This window comes from Syngnathus acus, chromosome 3 (genome assembly GCF_901709675.1).
Source record: "Syngnathus acus chromosome 3, fSynAcu1.2, whole genome shotgun sequence".
Classification (NCBI taxonomy): Eukaryota; Metazoa; Chordata; class Actinopteri; order Syngnathiformes; family Syngnathidae; genus Syngnathus; species Syngnathus acus.
Genome location: NC_051089.1, coordinates 6,639,873 through 6,656,272, shown reverse-complemented (window position 1 = coordinate 6,656,272; position 16,400 = coordinate 6,639,873). Strand labels below are relative to the sequence as shown.

The following is a 16,400-nucleotide window of genomic DNA, read 5'->3' as shown; positions in this document are numbered from 1 at the left end:
AATAACTCATGTCCTTTTGACCGTATTTTGTTATTTGCAGAGACTTTTTGCTAATTATTGTCTTGCATTATGAGTCGTGGATGGATCAGTCGGTTTATGTATAGCGCCACTGATTTTGAACAGAAGATTTAATCCTGGTCAGGGCAAACTTTTATAGAGTCAAACTAACTCTGACTGTCTCTAAGAAGATTTACTTGTCTACTGTTGCAATCTAAGTTTAAAAATGTAGTCTCTCCCATTCTTAAATATTTATTTTAAGTGTTGACTTAACTCTGGTGAGTGTGGAGCTACACAAACACTGAAGAGGTGTTCGAATCAACTCTGCGGGGGTCAATTCAATCGTGGAGTGTTTACGTGTTCTTGCTCTCATACCATAAAATCACATTTCCCTTAATCATTATCAGGAAAAATTGGTATATCAGATTATCTGAAGTTAGCAAATTCGTACTATACGGTGAGCAATAATTCAACAGAAGACATTCCCCATGCATTCTGTCATGTGCAATTTGAGATCATTTCATAATATGTTGAGTTGATGTGCATGAATGCATATTCTAAACCAATTGTTGATCTTATGGTGAAAGCATGAGTCACCCTTTACAGGAACTTGCCCACTTTTTCATGCAAAAAAAGAGGAAGTGAGGCCTTGCTGGTGCTGCACTTTGTTTTTGCTCTTGATGCAGACGCCAGTGTCAGCACCTCACATTAGAGCGAGCTCTCTCCTCTGGATGAGATGGCCGCTGAGGAATTTGAAGGTGGAATGGTGGCGGTCTGCGTGATCCTGGGCCTGTCCTTTTTGATCGGCACCCCCGGAAATCTGCTGGTGATTTGGACCATCCTGCGCCACGTCAAGCAACGCTCGCACACGGTGGTGCTGATTCTTCACCTGGCGGCCGCCGATCTGCTGGTGCTCGTCACCCTGCCCTTATGGATCTACTCATTGGTCCACTCTTGGGTGTTTGGAGAGGTCACCTGCAAAGTCATGGGTTTCATGATCCATTCCTGTATGTACGGCAGCGTTTTTCTCATTACCCTCATGAGCGTGGAACGTTTTTTGGCCGTGCGCTATCCCTTCGCCTCGGCCGGATGGAAGAGGCAAAAGGCCCTGAGTAAAGCCTTGATGTGTCTGTGGACTGCGGCCTTCTTGTTCAGTGTGCCCGCACTCCTCACACGGGTTGTTGGTGAGGATTCAGGAGAGGAGCACTGTTTGTACAACCAGTACTCTTCAACCACTCAGGAGCTGCTGTGTGTGCTGCTGGAGACTCTGGTAGGCTACGTTTTGCCGTTCTCCATCCTGGTGGTTTGCTACGGCTGCCTGTGCACCCGCATTACTCAAATGACCTTCAAGTCCAAACGCAAGTCTACGGTTCTCATTGCCAGTGTGGTGGTGGTGTTCGCCATTTGCTGGACACCCTACCACATAGGAAACATACTCTCGCTGATTATCCTCGCCACGGAGACGTCCTTCCCGCAGGTCGGAGAGCATTTGGAGAATGCGCGAAACAACATGACCTACATCAGCGGAGCCATGGTCTTTATCAGCAGCTCCATCAACCCGGTTCTCTACATGTTTGCCGCCCGTTCCTTCCGCAGCTCTTTGCGGGAGACGGGCATCGGGAAGCTCTTCCAGCACATCTCCAGCACCTCTCCAGGTGAGGGCAGCAGGGAATTCTCCTTTGTGTCCAAGAGACAGAACAGAACAGATCAGACCAGCAGCTCTCACTGTGACTCGGAGACAAAAGAGCAAACTAACATTTGTGAAAACAACCCATCATAGCCATGTGAACTAATACTCTATGGAACTGCTTGTACATACCAATATATCCCTGTTTTTACTTTAATGCATCTGAAATGTAACTATTTACGAGTACATGTATTGCCATGGAAATAAAGTACAGTCATATTTTGATTCCCACCAGAATATTAAGCTCTCAGTGCAACGACTGTTAACCCAAACCACCATAATGACTGCAGATAAAACACTGAAATTTCAAAGTGTCAAAAAATCTGCCTTATTTTAGTCAAAGCATTTTTTGTTGTTATTTCTATCTTTGGGTAAGTTTTACAGCACCGTGTAAGTCAGATAAAAACTAGAGGGGGGATGGAATAGTACCAAGTTCCTTGTCAACAATTATTCTCATCAGTGTTATGACCAGTAGATGGCAGTGTTTGCACTACTTTTCTTTTATTGGTTACTTCCTACTCCTAGACATGATGATGGAGTTTGCTTCAACGTGGTAAAGGGCCACCTTTGCATATCTAATGACATCCAATACAAGCCAAACCCCGACTGCTTAAATTTTTTATCCAATTTTGGGATAGCTGTCAAACATTGTGACATTGTATAAACGCGCCTTTGAAACTTTAACTCCATTGGTTTATCCAGGACAAACAGGTGGAGTCTAAAAGATATATTTGTGTTGAGGTAACAAAACACGGAATTTGGGAATCTTAGCAATAATGACTTTTATGCTTGATGGACATTCTCAAGTGTGAAATGTTACATCCATAGACGGATACAAATAATTACACATTAATTATTGGTTGGAATGCCTCATGGAGCCTTCTATCATAGCCTTTTTTTTCTTACTACTTCCTGATTAAACGACACTGACCAATCAGATAACATAATACGCCTCATTGTCCCGCCCTCACCTTTGTGAAACAGCCAATAAGAAGACGCCTACGGCACTTGCCTGGCTCAAGGGTTGACACACACAGGTAACTAAGAAAAAAAAAAAAGAAAAACCTGAAAAACCCTCCAAGGCTTGTTATGGAGTTCGTGTGAACGAAACGCGGCTTTCCACCCTTCTTTACCAGTCAAACCAGTATCGCTGGATAGAACATTCTCAAGTACAGCAACAGGTAGAGTGACTGGCCGCAAACTCCTTCGTGGCTCCCTCTGAAAATAATCTCCCCTCTTTTTTCTAACTCTTACCTCAATTGAGTTTCCAGACCTTTTTGTTCGCTCTTCTTATCACTTGGAAAAAGGTGAACCCTCGTGTTGTTTTTAGTTTAATCTTTGCTTTAATTGTAGCTTTTACCCTTGTGGTCCCTGATGGCTTCGCACAGTGATACTCTGGTGGTGTTCTTTGGGGCAACAGCTGGTGCAAATGGGGGTAAACTGGGTTCGGATGAGAGGGAAATAATTCTCTTGGTGTGGCAAATTGTGGACCTACGTGAGAAAAAGGTACGGCCCGTTCCTTCGTCCAGTGTCTTGTACTCGACTGTGCGTTCGTGTACTTTTAATTCGGTATCGTGTCTTTAACTTTTGGTTGACATAAATCAACACGGTGTGTGCTAATGCTAGCTATTTAGCACACCCTCTATACAGGTGTGCAGGTCAAATGTAGCTGGGGGTGATGGTGGTAGGGGGGGGGCTTTCGCTTTCTATTTTTTTTCCTTGGGTTTGAACTATTTGGAGTAAAAACACACCTTTTTGATTTACCATGTCAACTCAGCTCTTGACTATTAAATCTCCTTTGCAACCACGTTGTCATTTTATTTCTTAATTGTCCATTTCCTGTATGGGAGGCCAACCTGTTAAATAGGTTGTTTCTTGTTACCGAGACATAAAATGCTAAAGGTTTGTTCCATTCAGGTGGGCAAGCTAAACAGATGTCTTGTCAAGCCAGACACTTTGGAGCTTGCAGATCAGTGCAAAGAGGAGACGGGCATCAGTTTGGACGACCTTGTCAACGCTGAGCCCCTGGATAACGTTCTGCAGCAGGTGAGTCTGGAAGACCCCTTGAGCGTTTTAAAATCGTCTGCTGACCTCCGCCAGCACGTTCTCAAAGATGCAATGGAACCTTTCAATGAGACACAATTTTTTCCAGGAATGTATTTATTTAAAAAACAATCGTCTGTAGGTAATCAAGAAATTGCAGGAATCAAAATGTTGCCACCTTTATGAACTCTAGAGGCAGTGTTTTAAATAGCATTTTAATGTTCCAAAAATTCAATAATACCACTCAGAAATTAAAGAATTAGAATTTAAAGATGAGAAAGCATTAACCGTGTGAGTACAAAAGTAATCTTGCCACTGTCCTCTTTGTGTGGAGTTTTCATGCGTTCCCTGGTCTTGTGTAGTTTGTGCAAAAAAAAACATGTGAAGTACCGGCTTTTGTAGCAAAAGGGGAAAAATGACTTTAAATATGTTCATAATGTACTGATGCAAAATCATAATGACTATTTTAGCAGCCAGGCTGTCATCCCCTCACTCGCTAGTTTCACAAGATGGTTTTCCCTCAACTTGTTTGAACTTTGTGGTGTTAAATCCTTAGTGCCCACTTTACAGTGTTGGAATTTGAGGCGCTTGTAGGGCTCTTTTAGTCCACAGATCTGTTTATGCTCTAATACAAGAACAGCAAATCTCCTCGATGACCTTTTATGGAGGCGGGTTGGCGCTAACGTCTGAAAGTGTCTACAAGTTCAGGATCTTGCGTTGCCCCAGGTTGTTAGAGATTATGCGTCATCGCAGGTCCGGTCTTGTCTTGGCTTGATGCATCCTGCAGCCATCTGGAAGGTGGGTTGTTTACCTGCGACCACACCTCTCTCTGAGCTGGAGAAGGGAGCGGACAGTAATTGTCAAAATAAATTGAGCAACTTTGCAAACGTGTTTGCACTGGGTGCTCCTTTTTCCATCCTTGTCAGGGTTTCTTGAAAGTCTGTCTTGATCATGCTTTCATGGGTTTAATGCTAGCGCTGTTTTGTATTCATACTCAGAGTGAACTGCACAAGGACTGTTAAATTTTCAATCGAGGAGGGTTCCCTCAGGTTAGTTTGTGTGCTGAACCTTCAAATATTAACCCAAGCAATCACTTGGGTCTTTTCATTCCTTTGTGTCACCCATTAATCTCTTGCCATTGGTCTGTTTGTGGCTTGTTTTTACTCTGCTTCACCAAGGGAAGTTAAAAAAAAAAAAAAAAAAAAAAAAAAAAATGCAATTGATGATATTGCTTGACATTTGCGTTGATGTTGTGCAATACTTAAGAGGTCCGTCCTCTTGTTCTGATTCAGTGAAAACCAAAGTGTCAGCCATCTTCCCCCAACTTTACATTCTTAACCAGAGATTCTTGAAGTTTGGTTTATCAAAACACAATAACGAGTTCTTGTGTTGACTGAGTTGTGACAAGGAAAGGGCATAATAAGATTCTGCACCACTAAATGATTTTGTACCACTCCAACCAAACCATCCACGCTACACTTACAATTTCAAGTTTATCACTGACAGCGACCGCAAGCATATGAAATTTTAAAACCTGTTCTGCTGATAGATGTGGTGGTGGTACTGTTAAGATATGCCATTGACATGTATGCAACTTCAATGATCTATTGTCGTTTTAGAAACGCGCATTGCAGTCGCATTGCTCAAAGTTGCTAACTTGGCGTATTTGCAGCATGTCACAGCCCGTTTGTTGAATCATGCAACATATTCTTAGGGTGAAAGAAAATCACTCTACCACCTTTCAACAAACACAACAACCTTGTTTTGCAAGGTGGCAAAGGTTACACTAACTCCCCGGGGAATTTCAGCCTAAATCAACATGCGAAAAGTCACTAAAACCAAACATGCATCACCTCTGCTGGGAGTGTCATCAAATATACATTTATTTAAAAAAAGAAAAATGTCATGCACATTTGGAAGTTCAATTTACTCTAGCCCTGAAATTCTCTGCATACCCTCTCTGTCTCGTTAGGTTGTGACAAGTTTGATTATAAAAGTAGCGTCAATATTTAATGTTTGTTTGTCTAATAAATACCCTTTGTGGTGGTTCTTTAGATGCCCTTTAACACTTAAGGACTTCCATGACACACCCTGACGCTCTTATCGGAGTTTGTTGCAACCACCAGCAACAGCCTTCCTCTCACCTCCGCTTGAAAAACACTTCACTGGGGAGAGACTTGTGATAGGACCACGTTCAAAGGCCGTCTCCTCCCCCTCAATTGTGAAAATACCTTGTAGTTGCTTCAAGCATGTTGGAATGAAATTTGCGGTTGTATTGTTCGAGTCAGCTTACTACTTCTCTTTTTACGTTCTTCTTTTCTTCTCAGTCCTTGTTGAGACAGGTTGGGAAAATGTGTCGAGTTAATCTGGATGCTCGCTGAAGAGAGCTCTCCAACACATTTGTTCAGTTTGAATGAAAAATTGCAGGTGTGTCGCCGCTGCTGGAGAAACTTGCATGTGGCCAACCCGCTTAATCATTTGGCAAGCCTTGCCTTGTTATGAGGAAGTCTTGTCTGGTTGTCACTTGTCGTGTGAAGCTCAATAAAAAAATATTTTTTGGTAACCTCTATGTACCAATGCAGAATCTGCACTTGGTGATAATTGATCATCAACCCAAAACTTTGCATTCTGCTGTAGCTAATTTAGCTCAGGAATTCCCAGTGTATTCTATTGACAACTTTATCATTAACCAAACTTGTTTTCCCCCCCCCCCCCCCCCCCCCCCGAAATGTTACTCTCTTCATTTGTTAGCAGATATTTGGCCTGGCCACGTGGCCCCGCATTTTCTACGCTGAGAAACGGGTCCAAACATGCACCTGCGACATTCGCCGTCTGATTATCAGTCATATGTCGCCCGTGGCCACGTGAGACTTCGGCCTGTCAGCCAATTTCACTCGACCTAATTTATGTTGTCGCCTATGGCAGCTGTTGGGATTCAGAGGGTAGAATATTCCTTTCAGTTCCCCAGGCCAGGGGAACTTGAGAAACAACTTTTCTCATCTTAAGACCCAAATTGTAAGCTTAGAAACATAAGCTAGGTCAAAATCCAATAAATCCTTAAATTAAAAAAATGAAACCGGTTTTAATCGCCACCAATTTAATTATATATTGTTGTCGTAGTGTGAATTGGCTTTACATCGACTCCAAAAAGGTAGCCAAAGTAATAGTGGGATTTATATTTTTCACATTGGTACTAAATAATTTCTAGCATCGGGTTGACACTATAGTGTGTATCTGATCTTTGTGCAGGACACTGGCGTTCAGGATCGGGTTTTAGCATCGCTTAAACAAGGCGGGTTGGACCTGTATGGCCACTTGATAAGCGTGGTCACTCCCCTTCCACGCTTCACAAACAGTAAAACCTGTCAGACGAGCCTCGTTTGCGACGACAAACGCATGCAATCCAAACAACAAACATGGCACCGCCTTCCCTTGTCTGCCCTTCAATCTTTAGTTAATTCTCACTTTCCTCTTTGTTACCGCTGTTTGCACAGCAGATGAATTGTACGCAAACTTTGAAATAAGCGTGTCAATCAATTACCGCAAGATACAGTGTCGGTTCTCTTCTGCACAATCTGACGATATTCTAGGAGCTATTTCTCCTTTGCAAAAATAATTCGCTTTATTGACAGTGACTACAAGTAATACTTAATCGTTATCTGAGAAATTACAGTCAACGTTTTTTTTGTCTGTGCTTGGTTTTGCAGTTCCAGCAGTCAGTGACATCGGAACTGAAGTGTCTCGACAGGAGCTCTTACACTCTTTGTGTCAACAGTCCCCTTGTCATCCGACAGGCTCTTCACCCCGAGGCTTCCAAAAAGGTAAATGGGTTCCCACACTGGCAAAAATAACAACTCAGCCGTTTGTTTTTTTTGTCTTTAAACTGGTTCATGAAATAGAAAGTAAGAGATAGGGGCCGGAAAAAGATGCAAGCTGATCAAGTTCCAGATAAAATACTTTTCTTTTTCCTTCCTTTTTTTGTACCCCAGTAGCAAATGATTGACAGCCATGACATTGGACGTAAATGTACACATTTGATTTAGCTCATTGCAAAAATAAAACATGACTGTAAGTTAAGGTGTGATTGACATCATGTAAGAGAACATAAAACTTTTGACAGTTGCACTTTCATTAGAGATCGAACAAAAGTTTTTGAATCTGAAGAGACTTGTTGCTCTGCCTTCGAGCAGTAAAACCAATGCGCAAAACCGTCACACTTCTGGCACACGTTGTTTTATCCCATATTAGGTATATATTGAAAAAAGAAAAAACACTGTTCCTTTGTTATAATGTTGAACTCCTGTTGCCTGCCCGAGCACATCATTGTGGTCTCTTGCAACACAGAATCTCATCCTTCCCGAGTGTTTCTTCTCATTTGTGGACTTGAGAAAAGAGTTTGAAAAATGCTGCCCCAACGCCGAGCCTACAAACAAGCTGGAGCTCGCTTCCATGTTGGAACGTATCTTTTGCAAAACTGTTAAATTACGGAGAATTTTTTATTCTCTAACAAGTGTGCGCTGGGATTGTTTGGTCAAAGAAATACCCGTAGCATATCTTTAACCGGGCGTGCAGATGTGGGTCTCGATGCTGTGTCAGAGCAGCTGATGGGGGTGAGGGAAGTGAGGAGCATGGTGCAGCTGATCCTCTGCATCCTGGCTGAGCCTTACAGTAAGTATCCACCACCCTTGGCATCATCTCTACTCACTTGTGGTGCTTTCTACATGTGGTGATCTACGAGCATCCGGACATTTGCAGAAAGGCACCCGTCGAGCATAATTGAAGTGTCGTCGGTAATTAGCACATAGCTGTTAACCTTCCTGAGCTAACCACCTTATTGTTTGGGTTTCTGTAATTGTCACTTTTGGTACACAACCTGTCTTGCTTGTTTTAGCAGAACTAGCCCAACAGGAAGAATGTACACTTGCTCGTTGAGCAGTTGTAAACTTGAGCTGTGTGATGTCTTTTTGATAGATTTTCTCTCTGATTAGATCACAATTTTTCCTGCGTGGAGACTGTGAAGTACAAATTTGATTCTGGCACGTGGTAAGTTTATAAGCCTTTCCACACACAAACGTCTTGTTACTGTCACACCTTGAAACTGGCTGCGGGGCATAATGTGTTTCAGCAGAAACTGTAGCACGTGTTATTAAAGCTTTTAAATCTTTGCTGTCAAGCACTTGTCCATCTGTCGCACGCCACAGTGACATTTAAACTCACCGTCATTGAGCGTGATGTGACCTAGAATTTCTCGTGCTGTCTCCCCCCCACAGCAGTAAGACAGAGCCAGTAGACAACGAGACAATCATCAGAGCGCGAGGACTTCCGTGGCAGTCTTCAGACCAAGACATTGCTCGCTTCTTCAAAGGCCTCAATATAGCCAAGTAAGTGAAACTGTCTGGATTCTGCACAAAGTAGACCATGTTGGTAGCAAGTTGAACAGATTTGAAAGATGCTAATATGTTTCAGAGGGGGTGTGGCCTTATGCCTCAATGCTCAGGGCAGGAGGAATGGCGAGGCCTTGGTTCGCTTCATCAACTCGGAACACAGAGACTTGGCACTGGAACGCCACAAGCACCACATGGGCAGCCGCTACATCGAGGTCAGCTTGAACGCGTATTCCACCGGACGTGTAATAGTGTTTTGTTTTTCTGTCAAGTCTTTAATAAGCAGTTTGAGATTGTGAAATAGCTTGTCCAAAACAAAACAAGCCTCAAGTTCTGCTGCATCACTGTGAAAAGTCAAACTAGACCACCATCTTGTCGTGGTTCCTGTATTTTCTCCCATATGCTGTCTCGAATAGCAACCCTAACAGGCTGCTGACAGGTCAGCTTGGCCCTCTGTTGAAAAAGAGGCGTGTATAGAGTGGTCATGCATTTCTTGTGCAGGCTGCAAAGTTCTCCTCTTTGGTCACAGGCTCCTTTACTGGCTGTTTTGTTAGCTCGGCTCGCTGTTTAACTTCTATTGGTTGGAGTTATGTCGGGTTTTTTTTCTCTGCATGTCGGGACTTGTGGTGTAATAAATATTCTGGGAGGAACCACGCAGATGGTCGCCACCTTAATATCTACTGCATCAGTTGTGTGGCAAAACAATGATAAAACACTCTCCGATTTATACAGAGCGTGTTCAATCTTCCGGTTTATGACTAAATTCACATTTCCTCCTTGTTGTTGTTTCAGGTCTACAAGGCCACAGGAGAGGAATTCCTCAAGATTGCAGGAGGTCAGATTGAATTTTATTCTACCTTCTGCACTGCGTGCATGAGGAGTCATTGTGAAAAGCTTTCTGTTTTGGTGCAGGTCTTCTAAATAGTTTTTAACTGAGGAAACAAGCCCCCCCCCCCCCCACACGTCTCTCAAAGAGTGATTCTTTTAATGGCAGTAAAGGAAGGTTTCTTCTTTAGCTTTCTCCTGTTACCTGTGTGCCTGTCTCATCCCAGTGATCTCCAGCAGCTTATCTTGGACTCATAAAAGATGCTTTGTGAGAAGCTAAGCCCACCCCTCCCCTCCATTCCACATTGCGCACCCTTCCTCATCTCTTCAACCCTCGCAGACTAGTGGGACAGAAATTGTACCCTCACCTGTTCTGCTCAACCTCAAAGTCCACATTCCCCTGAGGGGGGAGCAGGCTGACGACCGCTGCAAAGTGCAGTCCAGTGCTGACACAAAGCGGGTGTGAAGAGACAAAGCCGGGGCCGAGGGCCTCAGGTGCGCGGCGTACGCGTAACACGAGAGAGATAGCTCACAAAGAAATTCAGTGGACTTTAATCGGAACGAGCGCAGATCGATGTAGACTGTCACACATTGGCCTTTAAGTAAATACTTCAAGCAAACTACATCATTTATGAAAAGTGATACAATCACAAAACAAAATACCCTTCCGGAATAATGAATGCGCCACAAAATGTAAATATTTTTTTCAAGTTACCATTTTTGCAGTGTAAAATCAAATACAGAAGCAACAAGTAAAGCTTAGCTGTCAAGAGACTGTAGAAAAAGTGCTTTTTAGAGTATATACACTCATTCAGATGATAGCTAAGCTCAGAGGCTTCTTCATTTTGATCTCCAGGCACGTCAAATGAGGTGACTCAGTTCCTGTCCAAAGAAAACCAGGTGATCATCCGCATGCGAGGTCTGCCCTTCACTGCCACGACACAGGAAGTCCTGGACTTCCTCGGTCCCGAGAGCCCGGTCACAGAGGGCGCAGAGGGTCTGCTGTTTGTGAAATACCCAGACGGAAGACCAACGGGCGATGCCTTTGTGCTTTTCTCCTGCGACGAGTACGCCCAAAACGCCATGAAAAAGCACAGGCAGATCCTGGGCAAGCGCTATATCGAGCTCTTTCGCAGCACTGCTGCTGAGGTGCAACAGGTCAGTTAAGATGGTCTAAAACTGACCACTGCTTTCGTCTTCACACTGATTTTTGTGTCTGCTAGGTGCTGACTCGCTACCTGTCGACCCCCCTGATATCCACGCTGCCCGCCGCGCCAATAGTCCCCGTCCTCGCCACTCCGCCCTTCCTCCCGACGGCCAGCGGCACTCGCGACTGCGTCCGCCTCCGCGGCCTGCCATACACGGCCGGCATCGAAGACATCCTGGAGTTCATGGGCGAGCACACGACTGACATCAAACCGCACGGAGTCCACATGGTCCTCAACCAGCAGGTGAGACCGAGGTTGGACCTCGTGAGCACGGGACTTAAGAACAAAGCTGATTGCTCGGCTCCCCTCTCAGGGACGACCCTCGGGAGACGCCTTCATTCAGATGAAATCCCCGGACAAGGCTTTTATGGTGTCCCAGAAGTGCCACAAGAAGACCATGAAGGACCGCTACGTGGAGGTGTTCCAGTGTTCCACGGAGGAGATGAGCATTGTACTGATGGGCGGAACCTTGAACCGCAGCGGCCTTTCGCCACCGCCTTGCAAACTCCCCTGTAAGTCGAGTCTGCTGGGCACTTCAAACTATTGTGATAGTCTGAAAGAAATCATTTTGGCCTGCATACTGTAAATTGCCTTAAGATTCAGGTACCAATTTGTGGGTTCATTTCTCAAATCAGAATGAATGATTCTGAAGAGAGGATGCCACTTTTGACTGCATAGAGGCAAATTGCACTTTGCCCTTTGCTCTCTCTCTCTCTGGTAGAGATTAGATTGGTAGCTGGATTTTTTTTTCTCCAACTGTTTCTGTCCTCGAGGTTCTATGGCGTCCTTTCAATGTGCCCATAGCCTCTGACTCGATCGCAGCTGTTTATATGTAAATATGCCCATGCTGCCACTTAACTGTTTATTTTGTGACAATGGCAGCCTGATGGACAAAGTCAGCTTTATGAATAAAATAGCAGGCATGTGCAAAGTGATTAAAATCCCCGTTTTGATCAAGAAATGATCATTCGAGAAGTTTCTCATGAAAAGTAGACTCAACAGGTGCTTGCTGTTAAATGGATCTTTGTCCTTCACTCTTTTAGGTTTATCGCCTCCTGCAGCCTACGCCTTCCCCACCTCACCTGCCATCTTGTCAGAGGCAGGCCTCTACCAGCCCCCCCTGCTGGCCGCTCCCAGACCTCTTCAGGCCACACACAGCCCCGCCTTGGCCTACTACCAACCTCAACCTCACCTCTACATGAACATGAACTACACAGCTTACTATCCCAGGTATGCCTGTCACCTTTTTGCTCAATTATGAGCGTTGTCTTGATGAGCTCTTATGGTTAGATACAGATAATATTTTACGTAATGTATAGGTTTCTGTAGAACAAGTCTTTTTTTGTGTGGTTTTTTTTTTTTTAACTAGTGTTTCTTCCACAAAAATATTTAAAAAAAAATCTAATATTTTTGCAAGTGTCAATGTGCGTTTTGACCAAGCAATGGGGCTGGATCAACAGCACCATCTGCTGGTTACTGACAAACACTGCCTGTTTTTTACTATCCAGTGTTTCCCAAGCTTTGTTTGAGCTAGGTACATCCTGTCAACTTCCTGAAATAATGAACAGAATGAGCAGCAGTACCACTAAGTTGTTAAACTGCCTGGTTCTCTCTCCAGCCCCCCAGTGTCCCCCTCCACAATGAGCTACTTCGCAACCTCCCCATCAGTGGTGGCCCAGCCTCACCATGCGGCCGCGGCGGCAGCGGCCGCCTCGTCTCCGGTGCTGCCCCAACCTGGAGCTCTGGTGCGAATGCAGGGCCTCCCCTACAACACCGGCGTCAAAGACATCCTCAGCTTTTTCCAGGGCTACCAGGTCAGTCTCTGCTGCTACCACGTTGAGCCGCACGAGTGTGTTCAAGAGATGTGAGGGTTTTAGTCGAGGTCTTCATGCTGATGCTGAGATTGGTGTGAACGATGGCCATGTGATTTTTGGTGTTGTCACTGCGCTCTTGGTTTCAAGTGCCTCTTTGCCTCCCATAATCCTTTGCTGCCAGGCCGATTGAGGTGGAGTTGTGAGGTTTGACTTGACCAGCTAGAAAGGGTGGCTGGACTTTAGGTGGAGGGTTTTTTGTTCTTGGTGTTTGCCTCTGCTCTCTTTGAATTGTGTGTGATAGCTGACTTTGCTTCTGAGTCTCAGCGATTAGGGATGGGGATAATTTTTATTTATTTTTTTTAAATTATGGATTTGTTTATTTTAGTCTTGTGGATAATGTGACATTCACTATATTTTCAACTAATTTTGAATGAAAATAATTTTCGCTGTTTCAAGTATGAAACTTGAGATTTAAAGATGATATTTTTAGTAGATGGGATGGAAGACCTGGGATGGGAATAGTTTCACCCACATGCCACTTCTTTAATCAGGCCATTATTGATATCAGGAGTCCTGTAATATTTGGCCATTCATTTAACAGCTTCCCTGAAAGTTAAGTGAAATGTATTAACAATTCATTCATCTAAATTAATCTTTTTTTTTTCTAAAGAAGATACAAACAACATTTTATGAATTGGTTAATTTGCTTTTTTAGAAAGGAATTACACAGAAGTCAAAGAAAAAAAAAAAATCCCAAAGCTTCTCTCACTTACCGACTCTAACAACCTTTCCGTTTGTGTCTTTGTTTTTGCTCATATGCCTATCACTATTGGCCACAGGATCTTGTTCAGTTGTGCCTTGACTTATGAATTCAATGCATTCTGTCACCACATGCAAATCATCACTCCCCATTGAGATGAAAACGGCACATCTTTGTAGCATGTTTTTTTTTTAACAAGGACAAAATGCACTATGCAGAACAGATAAAAACAAACAAAATTGTAATAAATAGATTGTAGAGAATTTATGCTTCAATTCCCATCGACATTCGGCTTCGGCCACCAGGTGGCAGTAAAATAGACATTCAAAAATGAAGAATTTCTCAGCTCGGTAAACGGCAGTAACATTGTTTCTCTGAGAACCAATATATACGTAAGAATAGTTTTCAGTTCAAGTAGCTGCTGCTTAAATGGTTTTAAAGTTTTGTTTCCCTTTCTGTTGCAGGATAAGCGATGCAGAGAATGAATGGATATTAGCCATAAATTATCAGACTCACAAATAATGTTTTGATAAATTACAGGTTGTGCAATTTTGTTTTCATAGTTTTAATTTCAATGGGGAACACTAAACACTTTAAAGCAAGCATTTGAGCTCTTATTTGGATAATTCATCACTCTTACTGAAACTCTTAAGTTGGGTCACTTGTAAGTCAAGGTACCACTGGATTTACATTGCAGGTTTAATTTCTTTCTTTCAGTGTGAGTGTCATCATTTAGTGTGTGTGTGTTCACGTAATAGTAAATGCATGAGTGTCAGGCTGACTGTGTTGGTTACCATGCTATGTGTAGTACGCCCCCGAGGAGTACGGCAGCTTGGTTCAGATGAGCGAACAGGCCAGGAGTCTGATTCAGCCCAAAGAATGGCTTTGCCTGTAGGGGCTGACCCCAAGGTAAGCCGTCTCGGACCCCCGCGGGACGAGACGCCGCGTTGCTTCGCTCTTTGTGCTCTCTGACTCAGCTTGCTGGCTTGCATGTTTCCCCAAATGAATCCTTGCTGCTTTTTAGAGTAGTTCTGAGTGTTGATTGCTGAATAAGCTGCAAGGGTCCCTCCCGTCAATATAAACGAGGAGTGGCCCTTGCTGGTTTTCCAAAAAATATATACATTATGATAACCAGTATAACCTTTTAATATTTTCTTGACGTGCATGCTGCTGTTGCGTTGGAAAAGTCATAATTTAATTTATGTCTTGGTTGCATGAATCAGTTTCCTCGCTAGTCAAGCCGAATAGATGCTTGATACGCTGCAGTTGATGCAAAACAACCCTGCATGTGATTATCTTGATAAATGCTTTTACCCACTGCAAGTTTAAAAAAAACAAATCTATTATGTACAGCATTTATTTATCAATCCATCTTCTACACCACTTCATCACGAGGGTCGCGAGCGCGCTGGAGCCTATCTCAGCTGACTTCGGGGGGGTATCCTGAACTGGTTGCCAGTCAATCGCAAGGCACATATACACAAACAACCATTCATGCTCACGATGACACCTACAAACAATTTGGAGTTCTCAATCGGCCTACCATGCATGTGTTTGGCGTGTTACTTCGCAACTTTTTGGGAGCAGTTTGTCCTGTCGCCTCCAGCTTCTTTTCTCCTTTTCGCTGCTGTAGAAAGCATGCTAGTTAACTAACCCAAATAGATCAATCTGAGCTGTGTTCTTCTGGGATCAAAATGACCTCTCATAACATTGCCATCTCCTCCCTTCCTCCTCGTCTCAGGCGTGTGAAATCATCCTCACTCACACTCGCTGGCGCCCTCTGGTGTTTGGCATAAAATTGGAACCTAAATATCGAGACATATGAGCAGGTGTAGTTTTTTTTAGTTTGTTTCTTGCTGCGCAGCTCCAGCCGGACGCCGTCCTCATCCTGTACAACTTCAACGGCCAGTGCAGCGGTGAGGCCTTGGTCACCTTCCCCAGCGAGGAGGCGGCGTGCCGGGCTGTGGCCGAGCGCTCCAGTCACGTCTTCTACGGCCAGCAGGTCCACTTGGCCTTCTGCAACTGACTGACTCCAAATGCATTTTGGCCAGCGCGTGTACATGGCTGCTTCCTTCTTACCAAAGCATTTGTCTGCACTTGTTTTTTTTATTTTATTTTTTATTTTGTCATGTCATCCAAATCAACAATTATTTTGTGCCAGCTTGAGCAGCCAAAAGCCATACAGTCAAGTGGAAGGAGGAGGGTGTTTTGAATGCCCGCTTTTCTGCAATTGGAGCCATCCGACCTCGCCTCCGGATTTCATATTGCTGCTTAACAAACGTGCGATGAACCAACTTTTGCGTTCCATTTGGACTCTGCAGCTCCAATGAAAACGTTAAGGACAACAAGGCAACTTTTTGACTTTGTGTGACAAAACTACTGATTTTGTTTCCCCCCCCCCACTCTTGCCCCACAATGCGCCTAGATTAGCCAGAGTGCAACACTAGCACTCCTATTGTTAAACCTCCAATAAGGGAGGAGATATATATATATATATATACATATATTTTTTCTTTTTTCATTTTTTTTCTTTGCCATATATATATATATAAGAATTGTGAATAAGTGTTAAAAATAAAAATGTTATTGATGAGTGACCACTTCCTTTTCTATGTCTACATAGTGCGGCTCAAGTTAAGCTAAGTTAGCTCAAATGTTGGCCTGCTTTTTGGTCATTTTTAT

The 16,400-nt window shown here is 43.7% G+C and overlaps 2 protein-coding genes and 1 long non-coding RNA gene across 6 annotated transcripts; all 3 read left to right on the top strand.

The window, feature by feature from the left end:
- The first annotated feature begins 659 nt into the window (after positions 1–659).
- On the top strand, positions 660–1,918 carry LOC119120767 (C3a anaphylatoxin chemotactic receptor-like). Its single transcript, XM_037247968.1, has one exon. The coding sequence runs from the start codon at positions 734–736 to the stop codon at positions 1,775–1,777; it is 1,044 nt and encodes a 347-aa protein (XP_037103863.1). The 5' UTR covers positions 660–733; the 3' UTR covers positions 1,778–1,918.
- Positions 1,919–2,725: 807 nt separating this feature from the next.
- esrp2 (epithelial splicing regulatory protein 2) lies at positions 2,726–16,216 on the top strand. 4 transcript variants are annotated; one of them, XM_037247962.1, is made up of 17 exons: positions 2,730–2,865; positions 3,038–3,190; positions 3,602–3,730; positions 7,435–7,548; positions 8,072–8,186; positions 8,300–8,395; positions 8,716–8,770; positions 8,998–9,108; positions 9,194–9,326; positions 9,904–9,946; positions 10,793–11,094; positions 11,160–11,387; positions 11,458–11,656; positions 12,188–12,374; positions 12,763–12,958; positions 14,527–14,627; positions 15,583–15,739. In XM_037247962.1, the coding sequence occupies exons 2-16, from the start codon at positions 3,059–3,061 to the stop codon at positions 14,611–14,613; spliced, it is 2,127 nt and encodes a 708-aa protein (XP_037103857.1). In that variant the 5' UTR covers positions 2,730–2,865; positions 3,038–3,058; the 3' UTR covers positions 14,614–14,627; positions 15,583–15,739. The 4 variants fall into 4 exon arrangements, with proteins under 4 accessions (XP_037103859.1, XP_037103857.1, XP_037103856.1 ...); XM_037247961.1 differs by having other exon boundaries at positions 2,730–3,190; XM_037247963.1 differs by lacking the exon at positions 3,038–3,190 and having other exon boundaries at positions 2,735–2,991.
- On the top strand, positions 3,737–6,790 carry LOC119120768. Its single transcript, XR_005097575.1, has 2 exons — positions 3,737–4,776; positions 5,783–6,790. It is a non-coding gene; the product is annotated as an uncharacterized LOC119120768 (long non-coding RNA).
- Positions 16,217–16,400: the final 184 nt, after the last annotated feature.